Here is a 19,950-nt window from a genome sequence, read left to right as displayed (position 1 = left end):
TCCCCCTGGAACCTACCTTACTTCCTGGGACTTTTTTACCCTTGAATAGCCCTTTGTCCTGTAGATTTTCCATGCTGCAACACCATCTCCCTCAAGTGTATACCTTCATTACATTCCTAGCCCCCTATTCATTTCCCTTTTGTGTGTTGTCTTTCTACGTCTGAAAGCTCTTTGGGGAGTAGGGGCTGTCTTTTAGCTTGTCTTTGGAAATGGTTGGAAAGTGGCATGATGTGACTTACGGCTAGATAGAGTAAAACCTCATCATTCAGAGTTCAGAATCACAGAGATGGGAGACCACATTCAAAGAGGAAACTAATGCTGCAGGAGGTATAGATGACTCAAAGTTAGGAGGGATAGTTACTATTATGAATACAGTCATGATATGCAAGGTTCTTGGCAGGCCACAAAGGCATTGGACTGAATCAAATAAGACTGAATCCAGTAGGAATACAAGTCAGGTCCAGTGAAAAGATATAAAAAATCAGCTTTACCAGTATAGGGAGGAGGAGCAGGGCTCTGCAAAGGTGGGGATTTTAATAATGAGTCATCAGTGTGGTATGACAGAAACACCCATTTGACACCCTCCTCACTCAGATACTGCAGAAGACCTATCTTGTCAGAAGGTTCTGATATGTGGAATGAGGAGGAGGATATTGCCATCAGTGATTTTAAATTTATCAATGAAGACTCAGCAAAAGTCTCAACTTTTTTAAAAGGGTGTCAAGTGGGGTGTGCAGAAAGGTTAAGAGAAGAGAAGGTTTGGAATAGCTGCAGGGAGAGATAAAGAGTCAGGATAACCTATTATTCCTGATTCAGGCGTGATGTAGCATGTGTTAAAAATGTTACTACACATTTCCAGCCTAGGAACTGAGCAACCGTCTGATTGTCTGTTAATCTCTCTGTTGCTCGTTCAGGCATTAACCTAGAAAGCTTTTGTTCTCGAACTTCGTTTTATTGCATTCTACATCACCAGCTCAAAAGGTCACCATCAGTTTTAACGCCTCATCAGTTTGGTTTCAGGTTTTATCAAATCGTTTATTACTTTCATTTTTGTGTTGTGCAAGTATAATGCACCTGCATTCATTTCCATCATGTTAAATTGGTTATGATGATGATTTGGATATTGTTGTATAATTTCTCAGACCGTCAATAACTGCTGACATTTACAAAGTACTTTGTCATATGTAACATGTTGTTTATTTATTTTTGTGTTTCGTGTTTGTTATCTCAAGTGGATCATCATAACTTTGTGGAGTAGGTAGTGCCCTCCAATATGTGTTGTCCCCATTTTGCAGTCAGGAAGTAATATACAGATTCAGTGAAATGCAAATTTATGTAATACTTCTACACAATAACAGGGTTCATAGGAGCTCTTACAATCCCTGAAGACAGAATCTAGTCTGCTAAAATTTTAAACAATAATTTGATTTTTATGTCATAATAATAATATATTAGATACATGGCTGTTGGAACTGTCCATCTGAATTTGCCTCACAATTATTTATCCCTAGCATGCTCCATTGTTTCTTGTTTTTGGTTTTCCAGTGTTTAACAAGCACTGAAAGAGATAATAAAACAGCTATAGTATTGATTTCCTCCTTGATTTTTTGTTATGATAACTTGAAACTTGTCCAAAGCAGTTTACTTATTGAAGTAGCCAAAATATATAATATATGCAAGGTATTTTGTAAAGGTAAGAAAATTAAGGGCCATAAGTACAGTGTTACAGCAGTATTTAAACATAGTTAATACCTCAGTGATAACATAGGAACTGAATTACTTCAAAAGGAGCTTAATTGTTTAGATATTAATCCTAAAACTAAAGATTATTGAGGGAAGACCAGCCAAAAATGTAATAAGGAAAAGCAGTATATCCCAACTGTCCTCCACAACTACTCTAAAAAGTTATTTTTAAAAAAAAAGTACCAGACTGAGTCCTGATCTGGAAATCTGAGGAAAAGTCAGAGTGAGCTATTTTTCTGGCCAAGGTTGGCATAGAGAGAAAGATAGAGGTTTCCAGACACCGTGGATGAGATCTGGCCAGAGGGGTCCCCTACATGTAGAGACTAAATTTCAGGGGAGGATGAGTCTGTGGCTGTATATTTGGACAAGAAAAGGTCTTGGATGAAGCATTTGGGTTTCAAAGCCAGTGCAAAATGAGGAAAGGACCTGTATCTAGGAATATAGCAGGCCAGGGCAGGGTGAGGTCATTAGGCTTTGGGAAGCGGTCTCCAAACTCTGTGTACTGAGGAAGGATCAAGGACAGAATCAAGCAGCAGCTATGTAGTTCTGATTCTGTAGGAGAATCTTGAATCCAGTACCCCTGGTCTGAACCATACAGCTAAATTATAAGTCCACTGGAATTCCAACCAGGGGCAAGCCTATAGTTATTCTATACAGGCCCATACCAGAGTCAAGAGCTAGAACAGAAGGGCTTTAATTAGACTTTACCCAGATCAAGTCCCCAGCTTGATCATTCCCTGAGAATTCTTAAAGAACACAGTATGCATTAAACTCCAATGAGAGTACATTACAGATCGAGGCAAGACCCAGACATTCTCTCCAGAAGTGCATAGATTCTAGGCCTAACATGGTTTCTGTTTTGGAAGTGAGACTAGAAAAATAAGTTGGAAAAAAAATGCCACCACAAAAAAGACATAAAACCAGAGGACAGTGATTCCAAAATATCTACAAGTAAAGCAAACAGCAATGATCCACACAAGAGGTGAACAAGAATTCAATTAGAATTTCTGAAAAAAATTAAGTAAGAATTTTTTTAAGAAATTTTTAATGATTTTATAAATGAAATGTGAATTTAGAGGAAACAATTAATGGAAAAATAAGAGCTATAGAAGAAGTATTAACAATTTAATTTAGCACAGAAGGTAAACAGCCTTGCCTGAGCAGCAGACCTCATAAATTAAAATGGACTGATTAGAAGTTAATGAGTCCTAAGATATTTCACAAGGCCTTTTATTTTCTTCAGTCTTTTAAGTGTTTTAATATTTTTGTTGTCTCATGGAGTTATAAATATATATATGTATAAATCACATTGTGCATAAAAATTATGTATATGTGTACATGTGTATATGTATGTAGGTATGTATGTATATATAACTGTCCTGGAAAATAGATAGAGAATGTAAGAATCATTTTTAAAAGAGCTTGGATATATTTCAAGAAATCTTGAAAGAAAACTGTCCAGATCTCTTGGAAACCGAGAAAAATAAAAATAGAAAGAATCTTCTAGGCACCTCTTGAAAAGAAACCCCAAATGAAAATGTCTAAGAATGTAATAGTACAGATCACATCAAAGACAAAACACTGTAAGCAGCCAGAAAGAACAATTACGGTAGCACAGTCAGAATCATACCCTTTATTAGCCTCCACTGCAAAGGAGCAGAGAGCTTGGAATACAGTATTCAGTATGGTGTACTTACATCTAAGGCTTACATCTAAGAATAATTTACCCAGTAAAACTGAGTATATAATCCTACAGGGGAATAATAAGAAATAATATAATATTAATAATTATTAAGTATTAATAATTATTAATATAATGAATAATAAAGGGGACTCTTTAATGAAATATAGTTCTTCTAAGCATTCTTGATGAAAAGACCCCAGCTGAGTAGAAACTTTGTAATATAAGCATAGGAGTCAAGAGAAATATAAAATGATTGATGGAAGTCACTGTTGGAAAGAAACTAAATAAGTGTGACATGTTTACATTCAAATGGGGGAGCCAAGCCAATAAGCATTTATTCAGCACCTACTATGTGCCATCGACTGTGCTAAGTGTTCAGGATACAAAGAAAAACACTAAGTTAGTCTCCAGTTTTAATCATTTTGTCAGTGGACCTTTACTGAATATAATTTTATTTCAGTGTGATCAGTAAAAGTTTTGTTTAAAATTTCTACTTTTCATTTCTTTGTAAGGTTCTTAGTGTCCTAATGGCATGGTAGTGTTCATAGAGTTGTCATATATCTCTGAGAAATATGCATACTTTCAGTTGTTGCCAGAGATGCAGCATATCTAGTTTTTCTAAAGTTATATTTAGGTCTTTAGCTTCTTTCTTGTTAACTTTTTATGAGATTTGTCTTGGTCTGAAGAGGTATGTTGTAGCCCCTAACTAATATATAGTTTTATTGTATGTTTCTTATTGTTACTAATTTAACTCTTTCCTTTTAAGTATTTCAATATTATGTTATTCATTGCATATATGTGTGTTACTGATATTATTTATCAATGTCTACCAGCATAAATCAATCTCCCTGTTTCCTCTTTTAAGCAAGTCCAGTTTTATTCTTTCTGTATCTGAGATCATTACTGATGGCCCTGAAACATCAGCTGATGCATACTTCAGCTGAAGCATAATAGGTTTTGCTGCAGAAATTCCCTCCCCCCCTTTTTCAAAACAAGGTTTAAAAGTAACTGGATAGCCAACAAATTTTTAAAAATCCAATTAAGCACCAAACTAGATATTTAAAAACTCTAAGAGCTTAACAAAATTTAAAGCAAAAAAAAAACAAAACAACCAAGCAATTTTTTTTTTTTGACAGAACAGTAAAATATACTATTAACTAATTTGGCAAAAGAAGAGTAAAACCAGATCACTGTTATCACAAATGAAAAAGGAATGTTAACAAAATAATAACAGCAGTAACAACACATATCATTTAAGGTTTTCAGAACTTTACATTATCATCTCATCCTCACAACAACCCTGGGAGATAGGTGCTGTTAGTATCCTCATTTTGCAGATGGGTAAACTAAGGCACAAATGAAGTGACTTCCCAGGGTCATACAGTTATTAAGTCTCTGAGACCATACTTGAACATCAGTCTTCCTGACTTTAGGTCCAACATACGCGTCATGGTGCTACCAAAATGAAGAACAAAGGATATTATTAGAAACATTTTTGTCCAGTAATATGCAAAAAAACTAAGAATCTATAAGAAATAAATATGTAAAAAGAATATAAAACACAAATAGGAAATAGAGAATTTAAATAACCCAATCTTAGAAAAAGAAATTGAGTAAAGTTATAAATGAACTTGCAAAGAAAAAACTCCAGATGATGGGTTTTCAAGAGAATTCAGATTCAAAGAACATTTTATTCCAGTATTGCATAAACTGGAGGGGGGGCAGGGGGAATGAGTCTGAAAAATTTCTTCTGTGAAGCAAAGCACAGTCTTATTACCTTACCCAAGGAAAGTCAAAACAGAAAGAAAACTGATATCCCTAATGAATGTTGATGCAAAGATATTTAATAAAATATCAGCAAGGAAGCTGTTGTGGTATGATTGTGATGGAATACTATGATCTTAGAAAAACGTAGACTTGCAAGAAATAATGAAGAGTGAAATGAGCAGAGCCAAGAGAGCAGCAGTGTTGTTTTAAGAACAACATTGAACAGCTAAGTTATTTTGACTGTTATAAATGCCCAAATTAACTGCAAAGGACATAGGAAGGAAAATGCTATCTGCCTCCTGAGAAAGAAGTGATGAATAGAAGTATGCATGGAATGATTTTACACATATATACTTATGTACGTCTGAAGGTAGTCATCTCTCAAGGGGGGGAGGGGAGAAAAAAGGAAAAAAATTTACACAACAACTTTATACATTTAAAAGGAATTGCAGGTTGTACATAATAGATTTGCAGTTTCATGTGCAATCATTTTTTAATTATACTAAAAAGAACATTAAAAAAAAAGTGTGAGGGTGGAGGGGCAATGTCAACCCTCTGCAGATGGCCAGGCCTCTGTTTTCCCATGTAAAGAGCAAGGGCAAAGAGGGGCAATGCCAAACTGGTGCAGGTGGCCCGGCCTCAGTTTCCCCATCTATAAAAAGCAGGCGGGGTGGGGAGAGTGCTAACCTGGTGCAGGTGGCCAGGCATTGGCTTCATATACCTCTGGGCACTGGGAGGCTTCATTGAAGGACTAAGGTGCTCGAGACTGTTGCTAAGGTCAAACAAAATCAAAAAACTGTACATTGGGGCCAGGGGTAGGACACTTGAGAGGGAAAGGCATTCTCTCAGGCTAAGTAAAGAACTTAAACCCATCTCTCCTCTCCCTCAGAGAAAAGTCCTTAAGTATGTCTTTCACGTCAGAGGTAAATATTCTAGGATTTAACTGAGAATTAAAGAAGAAGCTTCTCTTTTTTATCCAAAAGGATGATCACAAGAGAGGAGAACTTTGACATCCATAGTGAAGAAAGAGGGCCTAAAGAAAAACTGCTTCGGCAAAGAAAAGGTCCTTGACTTGATTTGATCCCCAGAGTAGAGGAGACCTAGAAATACTACTGAGACCTCAGCAACAAAAATTAATAAACAGGAGAAACCTTTTGTGATGCCAGGGATAATCAGTGCACAAACCCAGAAGAGGAGAATAACTCGATGAGAATTCTCTAAAGAAGTGATAACAAAGGTTTTAAAAAGATAGTATATGTTGGAGAAGATGTGGGAAAATTGGGACACTAATGCATTGTTGGTGGAGTTGTAAACTGATCCAACCATTCTGGCGAGCAGTTTGGAACTATGCCCAAAAGGCTATAAAATTGTGTGTATGCTTTGACCCAGCAAAGCAGGAAAAGGATTCACATATACAAAAATGTTTGTAGCAGCTCTTTTTGCAGTGGCAAATAATTGGAAATTGAGGAGATGTCCATCTGTTGGGGAATGGCTAAACAAGTTATGGTATGTAAATGTAATGGAATACTATTGTGCTACAAGAGATGATCAGCAGGTGGGCCTTACAAAAACCTGGAAAGACTTAGATGTAGTGATGCTGAGTGGAAGAAGCGGAATCAGGAGAACACTGTACACGGTTAACAGCCACATTGTGTGATGACTGATGTTGATAGACTTAGCTCTTCTCAGCAATGCAAGGATCTAAGACCACTCCAAAAGACTCATGATGGAAAATGCTATACACATCTAGAGACAGAACTTTGGAGTCTGCAAATAGAAGCATACGCTTTGCTCTCCTTTTCTTTTGTTGTTTTGTTTTCTTTCTTGTAGTTCTTCACATTAGTTCTAATTCTTCTTTACATCATGACTAATGTGAAAATATGTTTAATATGAATGTACAAGTAGAGCCTATATCAGATTGCCCGTCGTCTTTGGGAGGAGGGAGAAAAGAATGGGGAGAAAATTTAAAACTCAAAATCTAATGAAAGTGAATGTTGAAAACTAAAAATCAGTTATATAAAAAAATAAAGATTTAGTAAAAGAAATGAGAGCTGTAGAGGAAAGAATTGGAAAAGATCAAAAGCTTAACAGAAGAGATATAAAACCTTTCCCCAGTAACAAACACCTCTAAAAATCAGAATCAACCACATAGATATTAATGACTCCAAGTGGCAACAAAAATTCTTTTAACAAAGTAAAAAGCCTGTGAAAATAGAGGAAAATGTAAGCTATCTCATATTTAAAACAATTGTTCTCAAAAACAGAACATAGAAAGATGATTTAAGAATCAAAGGATTATCTAACATTCATGGCACACCAAAAACGAACCTGATTATCATATTTCAAGAGATCATTAAAGTAGCCAGACATATTAGAACAAGAAGGCAGTGTGAAAGTAGAAAAAAAAAAAAACACCTATCAATCACTGCCAAAAAGAAACCCCAAAATGAAAACTCCTATGGATATCATCGCCAAAATCTAGAGCTTTCCAACAAAAGAAATAAATACTGTGTGTAACCAGAAGGAATTCAAGTATTAAAGAGCCACAATCCAGTTTCACATATGATTTCACAGTTATAACTAAGCGGAAATGAAGAGGATGGAATAAAATATTCAAAAAGGTAAAAGAGATAAGTATATAACCAGAAAACCTGTATCATCATCCAGCAAGGAAAAACTATACATTCAGTGAAAAGAGGATTTTCAGATATTCCTGATGAAAAAGTGGGAACTGAAAAGGAACTTTGAAATATAAACATGGAAGTCAAGAGAAAAATAAAAAAGGTTAACTTACAAGAGTACATTCAGAAGGAACTTTATAACTGTTTAAATTCTAGTGGAGAAGGGTGGATGTTAAAAGTGTTCATTTAGAATACCATTGCCATAAGGAGCCAGAGAAGTAATCATTTGAGATAAAAGACTTATAAATAGCTTAGTTATACTTTGAAAATGGGGTAAGAAAAAGGGAGTGTGTATAGTGAATAGATTAAGGGAAATATGGGAGAAAAAATGGAGAACCTGTTAAGACATGTAATCAGATTGTGTAAGTAGAACTATATGCAAACATGGGAAAATTAAGGGGAGTGACCATCACTTCAACTTCACTTTCATTTAAACCGATTAAAAAAGTGCCAAATGCACATTGGCAGAGAACTACTTTCAACTCCACCAAGACTGAGACTGGAACACGAAGAGACTGCAGAGAGTAGATTAAGGAAAGGATTAATCATGAGCATAGTAAATCTTCAGCTTCAAGAGAGGATGGAGGAAAAAGCAGAGAGGATTGTTGAGAATAAAAACTATAAGATAATAGAAATGAAGAAAGTAAACAAGTATCATAATTGCAAATGTGAATGGGACAAATTCATTCATGTAAGGGAAGAAGTTAGCAGACTATTAGAAAGCAAAATCCAAAAATACGGTGTTTACAAGAAACACTGATACAGAGTTAAAATAAAGGGCAGGAGCAAAATCTATTATGCCTTATGTGAATACACACATAAAACACATAAAAAACAAGAGTAACAATTATGATTTCATATAATTTCATATAATGATGATTTTTGAATGGAAAAAGAAAGGAGTATACATATATCTCAGCTTTGTGTGGCATGTTTACAAAAATTGATGGTGTCCTAGGACATAAAAACCAAAAGACAGAAGTATCTCATGCAAGAAGAATTATATTTAAGTACAACTGAACAAAAAGTATTAAAGATCAGTTGGAAACCAATTAACTTCATCCTAAAGAATTGTTGGGTTAAAGAGCAAGTCATAGAAATGATAACTGATTTCATTAAAGATAATGACAACAGTAAGATAGCATTCAGAATTGGGGGAGGGGGGAATACAGCTAAATCAGTCCTTAGGGGAAAAGTTGTTTTTCTAAATACTTATTAACTATATGGGAAAAAAAAGAACTGATTGATGAATTGGGAATGCAGTTAAAAATACCAGAAAGCTAACAAAATAAAAACTCCAATTAAACACCAAAATAGAAATCCTGATAATTAAAAAACTAATTCACAAAATTGAAAAAAATTCCATTAACAAAATAGTTTTTAACAAAACAAAATATTTTGGGGTCAGGGGAGGGGACAAATGGGGAGAAAATTTGGAACCCAAAATTTTGTGAAAATGAATGTTAAAAGTTAAATAAATAAATTAAAAAAACAAAACAAAATGGACAAACCATTAACTGATTTCCTTTTTTTTATTGAGAATTACCAGATTTTACCAGTGTCCAAATTCAAAATAAGTGAATAAGAAAAGATAATGGAAACAGTTTCACCCAGCCACATGCCAGTTAAACAAACAACTTAAGTGAAATAAAAGCATGTTTACAAAAATGTACAATACTCAGAACAAGAAATAGATAATTTAAATCTAATTTCAGAGTAAATAATCAAACAAGCAATAAGTGAGCTTCCAAAGAAAAAAACTATAGAATCAGGTGGATTAACAAGTGACTTCTATCAAATATTCAAAGAACAGCGAATTCTCCTATTATATAAATTGTTTTTAAAAATAACAAAAATACCAAATTCTTTCTTCACACAGATACAGTCTTGATTCATAAACCACATGGAATCAAAACAGAAAAACAAAACTGTAGACCAATATCCTTAATGAATATAAATGTAAAAAATTTTAAATAAAATAATAGCAAAGAGACATAGTATCATAGTGTCACATAGTATCACAAAGATTAAACACTATTACAGGTAGGTTTCATACAAAAAATGCAGGGTTGGTTAAATACTAGGAAAGTTATACGTTCAGTTAATCATATTAATATCAACAAAAGTCTTGAATGTATCAATAGATGCAGGAAAAGCTTTTAATAAAACAGCACTATTTCAATTAAAAACACTAGAAAACAGGAAAAAACAGACTTTTCTTTAACATAATAAATAGCATATATCTAAAACCAAGATCTTCCATTATTTGTAACAGAGATAAACTAGAATTCTTTTTTTATGTGAAAATGTTTTTGTTTGTTTTAATTAATTAATTTTCAGTTTTCTACAGTCACTTCCATATATCTTAGATTTTTTTCCCCCTCCCTCTCTGAGACAGTGTGCAATCTTATATAGGTTCTACACATACATTCTTATCAAATATATTTTCACCATAGTCATTAAACTATAATTCTTTCCAGTAAATTCAAGTGTGAAACAAAGAATGTCCATTGTTACCACTTCTAGTTGATACAGGAGTTAGAAATTTACTAGCTGGAGCAAGCACTAAGACTAGAAAGAGGAACTGAAGGAATAACCAAAAATGAAGAAGAAATAAAATTCTCATTTTTTGCAGATAATATGATGGTGGACTTGAAAACTCTAAAGCATCAACTAAAGTATTAACTGAAACAAGAATTTTGGCAAATGTGGAGGATATAAAATAAATCCATGCAGATCATCATTTCTTTATGTTGTCAGTAAGACCAAGCAGGGAAGAGAGAGAAATTTCATTAAAAATGACCACAGACTGTATAAAATACTTGGAAGTCTGCCTTCCAAGAAATGCCCCAAAATTATATAAATACAATTACAAACATCTATTTACAAAAATGATAGCAAACCTAAATAACTGGGGAAAATATTAATTCTTTGTAGATCAGACAGGCCAGTATAATAAAAATGAAAATATTGCATTAATTTACTCATTTCAAGCTATTTTGATTAAGATACCAAAGAATTACTTTATATATTACTATACAGATTAATTTGTAAATTAGTTTATGTTAGAGAACTAGAAAAAATAACATTCATATGGAAAAAAAGTTCAAGAACTCAAGAAATAACTAAAAGAAATGAAAGTATGTGAGTTAATGAAACTGCCGAGAGAGGGCATAAAGAGAATAGAAGGCCAGGGACAAGTTTGTAAGTTCATATTTTTTAATATATTGCATCAAAATGTGCCAGATTGTATTTGGTGCATTTTTAAGTTTTAAAATTCTGAGGGGTGGAGGGAGAAGGCGAGGTGGTAAAGAGAGAGAATGTGTAAAATTAAGAGATTGTTCTTATCATATGTCTTTGCTTTTTCTTTTAGAGGAAGTCCGCAAGTAAAGGGAACACCTCATTTTAAGGAAGAACTATATGCTCCATCATTGAATTTGGAGATGAAAAAAGTGCTGGATTTACAAGCACCTATCATTAGGTATGCCATACCTCTGTTAGGTTTAACATTTTGTTATGTCCTGGGTTCTTTATTACAGCACAGAATGGTTGGTTGCCGCTCACAAACTTTAAAATGGGTGTATTAAAGGATAGGTCAGAGAATTGAACCAATAAAACTTATTACTATTTTTGGTGGGGGAAACCCTTTAATATTATCACAGTTTTGCTTTTATGTCTTTAAATAAGTTGACTAAAATATCACAATCACACACTTGATTAATGCTTTTGTGTTTCACCAATGGTGTCTTTGTATGGTGTAAATTATTTGGAGTCTTTTACATGAAGTAAATCCTATGCACATAATTTTCATCAAATCCTTAAATAATTGAGTAATCATTTTCATTTAGGCATTTAAAGATATTTAAATTTTCCAGCTGCTACTTCAACCAATGTGATTTGGGGGGCAGTGCCCAATTGTATTTGGCAAACTATAAAGTGACAATTTCATTTTGTTAAATGAGAGCTGTTATGAAATGGACAAAAGCCAGAACTTTTTCCCACATGTTCTGTCTACATAATGAAACAACAGGTTATATAATACCAGTGTAGTGTATCATTTATTACATGCTGCTTTTATATATTCAAACAAAAAAAATAAGGAATTGAGGAGAAAATGCGGTGATAGAGTAAAACAAAAAAAAATAGGGAATTGAGAAATCAAGGGCATTTGGTTTTTTTCCTTCTCTCAGGGAAAAAAATTAAAAGGAAAGGAAACCAAGAGGAGTGAGAACACTAAGTCATAATGTAGGGGAGGAAGGAAGTGGAGGTGGGTGTGGAGAAATCCTTCATTTACACAGAAATATGGACAGGAAGGAATGGTTGGTGGATTGAAGAGAGCACAGAGGCAACAGAACCATGCTGCTTCCCAAAAAACAAAGATCTTTCTATTAAAAGGGCTAATAGATTTTCTCTCTGAAAGAATACTTGACTTAAAATGAATTTCAGGTGAACTCAAGATAAGACTCACTTGTACTGAGCCTGGTAAGGAAAAGATTTTAGACCTATGCTGCTACTGCACTTCAGCTACACACATGGTGGTCATATCATTGATCTTGCCATCACCTCCAAGCATTTCACCCAGATATCTGTGTGATAATAAATTCCCTTATCTGCTTATAATCTTTTATCATATCTTTCCCTATGCCTCACAACTGCCAACCTGCTTCTTCACACCCAGTGAGATCTTGTCTTTACACCTATAATGGCTATACTCCCTTCCTCTCCCAATCTTTACCTTTTCTTTGGTGAGCCAGTTTAGTTGTACATATCCTCAGTGTTCAGATTCCTTATCTGATTGTGTTTTGCCAGATATGAATGCTAGGTTATTCTCACCATCTGTCTCCTTCACTTTTACTCACTTGCTGAATGGAGCTTGAGAAAGTCATGAAACTACTGATTGGGTACACTAGAAATGTTATCCACTGTCAACTAGGCCCTCCCTACAGCATGACAGGCCTTCTATTCCTCTCATTTTTTTTCCTTTGTCCCACTCAACCATACTGTCCTAGGTGATTTCCTCCATTATTATCCCTACTTTCTCAAAGCTTTAGGCTCTTCCTGTCTTATGGGTCCTTCCTTGCTGCCTACATTCATGTGTCTCTTTTCCCTCACTTGATCCTACAGTCTTCATTAACTATCTTTCCACATCTCATTCCAATTTTTGGTAACCTACTTGAAAAAAACACTATATAACCCAGTATTTCTATTTCCTCTTCTCTCACTTTCTTCTAAACTTTCTATTTTCTGACTTCCAGTCTCATCATTCAGTTGAATTTGCTCTTTCTAAAGTTATCAGTAATTTCTTAATTGACAAATTGGATGACCTTCTCTTCATTTTCATCCTTCTTGACTTCTCTCCAGCACTTTGCACTATGGAGCACCTTCTCCCCCTGTACACTTTATCTTTGGCTGTTTGTGACTCTGTTTCTCTTGATTAACCTCCTACCTCTCTTACCACTCCTTCTAAGTTTCTTCTGAATTTCCCTTTTGCCATTAAGGACACCCATATTCACCCATACTCTATGTCATTCTTAACTCCTTACCACATATCCAATCAGTTGTCCGCTCTTGTTTCTATCATTATAGCATCTGTCATATGTGTTCTTTCCTCTCCACTCACACACCACCACCCCAGTTTTTAGGTTTCATTCTGTCTTGCCTGAAGTTTTGCAGCAGTCTTCTAATTGGTCTCCCTGTCTCATCTCTTTGCACTTCAGTATATTTTCCGTCCTTCTGCCAAAGTCGTTTCCCCAAAGCTTAGGTCTGATCCCCCTACTTACAGCTCTCTTTTACCTCCAGGATCAAATAAAAAATGATTTTTTTGGCATTTAAAGCTCTTCATATGCTGGCACTTTTGTTCCTTTCCAGTCTTCTTACTTCACGCACCCCTCCACTCACACTGTATGGTCCAGCCATCTTGGACTACTGGCTGATCTTCAAAGTCGAGATTCCATCTCCTGTCTGTGTCTTTGTAGTGGCCATCCCTACACTTGTAACATTGTCCTTCTTCAACTCTGCTGCTTAGAATCTCTGACTTCCTTCAAGACTTAACCAATCAATTGATAAGCGTTTACTAAGTGCTTAATACATGCCACAGCAGTAGCTTCCTTCAGGAGTTTGTGTCTATTTATATACATATCTCCTGCATGAGAATTCAAGTTCCTTAAGGGTAGTGGCTGTTTTTGCTTTTCTTGATATCCCTGTGGCTCAGCACTGCAGCTGGGTAGTGCGCTAACCAATTAATGCTTAACAAGTGCTTGTCATTTGGTTGATTGGTTGATTGTTGAGTGGAATATGACAGAGACATACTTTATGGTATTTTTACTTTTAGTTTTTCTCTGCATGTGTTGTTTTTTATGACATTGATTTGTGGTTTATGTTTATATTTATACATTGTATATGTTTATAATAGGTTTTCAGGATGTTATTAACAGATTTTTTTAATTCCTTTGAGAAATAGCATTAGTTTTTCTACCATTTTTCTATTTTTCTTTCTCTTCAATAGACTTGTCATAATCTGGATCTACAGTACCTGCCACAGTCCCTTATCTCATGCTACTCCTCTTCCCATATTATATGTTCAGCTACTTTCTATTACCCTGACACCTTTTCCCATTTTGGTTCTTTTTCCACATGCCTTTGTTGAGGATGACCTTATTACTCTTACATTAGACTCTCCCCTCTATTTGCATCTGTCAAAGTCTCCTCCATCTTACAGAGTGCAGCTTATGTGCCGCTTCATCCCAGGTGAAAGTCATCTCTAAATCTTCAGATTTCTCAAATCACTCTGCTTGTTCCTTGGCGCTATCATTTTCTTTCTTATATATATACATATATGTGTCCAGTTCTCCCTTTTAGACTATATGCTTCTCAAGGGCAGAAATTGTCCCTTGAGACATTATCATCCTATTCCTACACTTTACTTAGTGACATTTTTGAATACTTAAAGTAATGTTGAATTTGTCAGCCTCTTATCTTGTGCCACTTGGTGGCAGCCAAATATGTTGCTGAGGAGAGAAGAAAAGGATCAAGAAATAAGCCTTACTAATTCACTATAACACCAGCCCAGTGTTACAGTGAGATGGGAGAAGAAGGAGGAGAGCCTGTCTTCATCACGGTGAAAGATTGCATGAGCTTCTTACTTGACACTCAAATATTGAGAATATTAGAAATAATAGTGATATGGACTAGAGCTGGGATTTTATTAAGATATAGATCTCTGTTAAAAGCACCTTTGCAGCTTCAGTATTAGAAAGTTGCCTAGTGCACTGAGCAGTTCACTGCCTTCCCCAGACTCACACAACTAGCATGGGGCAGAATGTGAACTCAGGTCTTCCTAGCTTCAAGGCTGCCTTTTTTTCCGTTCTTATCATGCTGCCTCTATTAGAAATAATAGTGATGTTAGTAAGGTAGAGTACTGCTCATTTTGTTGCTTAATTATCCTTGGAAGAGTTTGCCTTTTTTGTTTTATTTGAATTATTAGCTTTATGACATTAAGTAACGGATAACATGCACTGTGGATAGCCATCCACGAGTCAGGGAGTTCATGTCCCACTTCTAGCACATGTTGGCCATGTGACCCAACAATCAGTCTCTTATTCTCTCAGTGCCCCTAACAGCTTTCTAAAACTATGAGTTGCAAAACAATTTCTGATCAATTTGTTAGAGTTTCCTTACCAGGAACTGGCCAGAACAATGAAATCCAAATCAGGACTTGACCCTCTACCTGCCTCTTCCCTGACTCCTCCTCCCATAAATCTATGCTACTTGAAAAAAATTTTTTTACAATGCTGCCATCATACGTGATGCTATAAGAATAAAATGTGTAGTGAAGAAAAAGGGAATCATGATTATTTCTTATTCCGATGACACTGTAAATAGTCTGTACCATCCCAAACATATTTGGGATTCTAGCAGAACACACACTTTCCATGGACAATCATTTTGTTTATTGACTTGTATTTCATTCTTTGTTGAAAACTAGTGCTTAATTGTAGCTGTGAAGAATTGTAACTCTTTGTGTATATTTTAAAGAAAACATACCAGCAATTAACTATTACCCATGTGTATTCCTAAAATAGAAACTGGAATTGAAAAATTATGTAGTACACTGATATGACTATAATTTCCCAGTCTGGCAACAGAAACATTTGTTCTGTGGCACACATTATTCCTACTGTTTTCCTAAGAAAGCAAGATCTAGGGGAAGCTAACCCCTGGTCCTGGAATCAGAAGGACCTGAGTTCAAATTCAGCCTTCAACACTTGACATGAACTAACAGCGTAACTCTAGGCAAGTCACTTAATCCCAATTGCCTTACCTCTCCCCAACCCCCGCCCAAAACAAGCAAGATCTACTTTTGTGTTGATTAATTTGCAGACACTTTTAAAAATATACTTGCATGAAATGAGTTGTCCTTAAGTAACTGCCATCAGAGCTGTATTTACATCTTAACATCTGCATGACCTTTTTTAGGAGAGAAAATCCAGCTTAATAAATCCACGTCCTCCATACAGGTGGTTTGCCAAATGGTTAAAAATGATAGCACCAGTTAGGGAGTATAGCTTTATGCCATAGCCAATTTTAGCTATGTACATACAAACTTGTTTGCAAGAAAGTAAATCAGTAGTATAAGTTTTGTTCTGCAAATGGTGCCAACTGTACTCTATTGGTTTAGAGATCAAGAAAAAGTATTGGTCAGTCATTTTTATTTATATAATTTGTCTTGACCTTCCATCAAAAACACTGAACTAGAATTGATTTTGCTGATTGCTTGCCCATTGTAAAAGGCCTGTCATACAAATGAATGGCTTAACTAATGAGTTAATTAAATATATATAATAGCCCTAACTTTGCCCTGTTCTACAAATGGACCGTCTAATTTTTCGTCCTAAGAGTTTGCTTTTCTCTCAGGATTTTACACACATATACGCACACACACACACATGCACACGCACACACACATACAATGGAAGACCTCACTTATTTTCTCACCTCATCTTAGAAATTCGTATATTCTTATCTCCATAGCAACTTTAAATCTTTTCTCCTCTCACCTTCAACTAGACACTAGCCCCCACACTTTTGGCATAATAGACATTTAATAAATGCTTACTGACACATGCACACAACCCAGTGCTTTTCTGAAGACTGAGTCATACAAAGACAGTTGTCGCAGCCTCGTTTTCTTTTAAGGAAGCTGAGAGTTGATTCAGACAACTTTGTAAAAAAAATAAGGTTAAGTTTAGCTGGTAGATTCATGAACTACTATTCCATACTATAAAGAACAATAACAAATAAATAAAATGAAAGCCAAAGGCACTTAATGCACTCTGAGTCATGCTGAGTGAGCACAGTTCTCATTCAACTCAGAAGGTTCACTGATGTTCTCTTTTAGGTTAAGATAACAAACATTCTTTCATTCAGCAAGTATTTAGTCTGCTCTTTGCCAGTGACTGTGCCAAGTATTAGGAATGCAGAAGACAAAAACTGTAGTAGCCATTTCTTTCAAGTAGCTCACATTCCACTGAGGAAAACAACACATACGCATATCAGTAGAAAATCTTTTCAAAAGTAGAAAGCCATGTGGGACTCTAGATACCTTAACAGTAAAAGAAACTGTCTCACAGCTTCCAGGCTTAAGAGTCCCCATAAGTCCATTTTGCATTACAAACACCTGGGTTAAAATCCTGGCTCATTTAGTTATAATTTGTGTGACTTCCAACTCTCTTCTAAGTTTGCTTAAATGTAAAATGAGGACTTTGGCTTAGCTGAGGGTTTCTTAAACTTTTTATGTGTTACAGATAACTTTGGTAGTCTGGTGAAGCCTATTCTTTCTCAGTATTATATTTTTAAATACATAAAATACTTAGGATTACAAAGGAAATCAAATACTAGTGAGATAAAGATATAGTTTGTTTTTTCCTCATCTTAGTTCATAGACCACAGCTGCAGATGCTATGGATCCTGATCAAAATCTGTGAGATCATGAATCCATTTAAGTAACCATTTTAAATGGAAATCTTCTTAAAATGCACTACATACTTCCTTGACTTCTTTAACAGAGAGCACTGGAAAAAATTAAACTTTTTCTTAATGATTCACACATTATTATGAATGTCATTGATCTTGTTATTATGATACAGTGATGCAATCAGTGATTGTTGAGGTTAATAAGTAATAAGATTTATAGTTGAATTATTCTTTAAAAAATCGGATTTCTTTTATTATCCCAAATTTTAATACTTGCCCATATCATGCTTGAATGCATATGGTATATAGAGAGAGGGAGAGAGAATCCATATGAAAAAGCAAAAGGGCCACTATTCAAAATAATGCTTATTAAAAAGAGACTTGTCTTTGTTGGCCTGATAACTAGATAGAGCCAGTGGCTTGTTTTCATGAGGCAGACTTTTGAATTTGTACTTAAATGTACAAATTTTTCTTTACCAATATGGACTGTAATAAAGTAGTTTGTTCCAGCAACCCTTTGAGTTTTAAATTACATAGTCTTAAAGCCTGAAGATTTCAGATTTTCTTCCGTTTTAAGTTGATTTGCCCTCTTTTGCAATATGCAGCAGTTCAGTTGTCTCCATCCTCACTGTTGAAACGACACCATTCTTCTGAGTTCTGGGCAGAGTGAGGAAAGGCAACCAGGTGGAATCTTTGGAGTTGAGCTTGGAGTCAGTCATACCTTGAGTTTGAATCCCAGCTTTGTTATTTACTGTGTGACCTTAAATAGGTTACTTAACTTCTGGACCTCAGTTTTCTCACCTGTGAAATGATAAAGTTGGACTAAATGACTTTTTAGGTCCCTTCCTTTTAACTCTAGATCTCCGTCTGTCAATAAACATGTATTAAGCACGCTAAGTACTGGTGATATAAAGGAAGTCAGAAGACAGCCCCTGCCCTTGAGGAGCTCACAGTCTAGAAAGGGGAGATCTATGTTCACATTCTGCTCTAACCTCATCATTTTTATAGATGGGAAAACTGAAGGAAATGATTTGTCCAACCCAGTCGTAAAGGAGCTGGAATTTGAACCCTGCCCTCTCTTTCCATTGCACTGCACTGTGACTAAGAACTATTTGCCTTTGTCAGACTACAGCATTTTTTAAGTGACTTTTTTCTGCCACCTATTTTTTTTTAGTCTCTTTATTTTCCTTTATGTAACCAGTTCTCATTTTTGCCTATGTACTTGCCTCTGGCAATGCAGCTTCTTGTTTGCTATGTCCGAATTTGCCATAGACTTGAGAAGCAGGTAGACTTGTTAGGACTATAGGTGGGAGTGGAGGAAGGTATAGAATTTGGAACTAGAAATTAAAAAGTTTTAAAACTTCACTCTATATGTAGTGAATGAACTTTATTCTTTGGGCTTTGTAACATTTATTTAGACTACTCTGGTTCTTGACTCTGTTCCAGATCGGTGAGCCACGATTGTAAATTGCTTGTGAGCCTGAAAGCTTATGCAAATTTTTGAGAGCCTGCACATTTTCTCAATGACCTAAGAATTTTTAAAGCGCTGATTCTAAATTATTGTTTTCCTTACAGTTTGCAGTCAATGCTAGAGGATCTTCTGGTTGCTACATCTGACGGGTTGCTTCATCTTATTCACTGGGAAGGGATGACAAATGGAAGAAAAGCCATCAATCTCTGTACAGTACCGTTTTCAGTAGACTTGCAGTCATCTCGAGGTAGTTAAGAACCTGCTTTTAAAAATTGTTGATTTTTTAAAAATTAAGCAACTACAATAAAACAATCACTACAAATAACAGATTGTAAAATGCTTTCCTTATAATTTCATAAACATTTTTACATAACTAATTGTTTCATGGTAGGGGTTTTTTTTAATTCTTTTCTTCATAGATCTTTCTGTTTCTACGCAGAGTATGTTTATCAGTTTTGATGTATGAAAGGCTACATAGCCACTCCCTATGTGAGGGACATTTGCATTGTTTGTGATTTTTTTTCACTATTATGTTTGGGGCAGCTAAGATATTAAGATATATTCCCAGTTTTATATTATTTCCTCAAGAAATTCCCAGTGTGTATCAAAAGGTATAGACTTTGTCTTTTCAT

General features: G+C 35.1%; 1 protein-coding gene across 6 annotated transcripts in view; it reads left to right on the top strand.

The window, feature by feature from the left end:
• Positions 1-19,950, top strand: part of RIC1 (RIC1 homolog, RAB6A GEF complex partner 1) — a 164,026-nt gene that overhangs the window by 69,872 nt on the left and 74,204 nt on the right. For all 6 annotated transcript variants that reach the window (XM_072597126.1, XM_072597094.1, XM_072597103.1 and 3 more), the window contains 2 exons: positions 11,249-11,356; positions 19,423-19,565. In XM_072597126.1, coding sequence (XP_072453227.1) covers positions 11,249-11,356; positions 19,423-19,565 — 251 coding nt within the window. The remainder of the gene's footprint in view (positions 1-11,248; positions 11,357-19,422; positions 19,566-19,950) is intronic.

The sequence above is a fragment of the Notamacropus eugenii genome, chromosome 1, assembly GCF_028372415.1.
Source record: "Notamacropus eugenii isolate mMacEug1 chromosome 1, mMacEug1.pri_v2, whole genome shotgun sequence".
Taxonomy (NCBI): Eukaryota; Metazoa; Chordata; class Mammalia; order Diprotodontia; family Macropodidae; genus Notamacropus; species Notamacropus eugenii.
The sequence above is the reverse complement of the archived record's forward strand: the minus strand, read 5'-3'. Positions and strand labels throughout refer to the sequence as shown.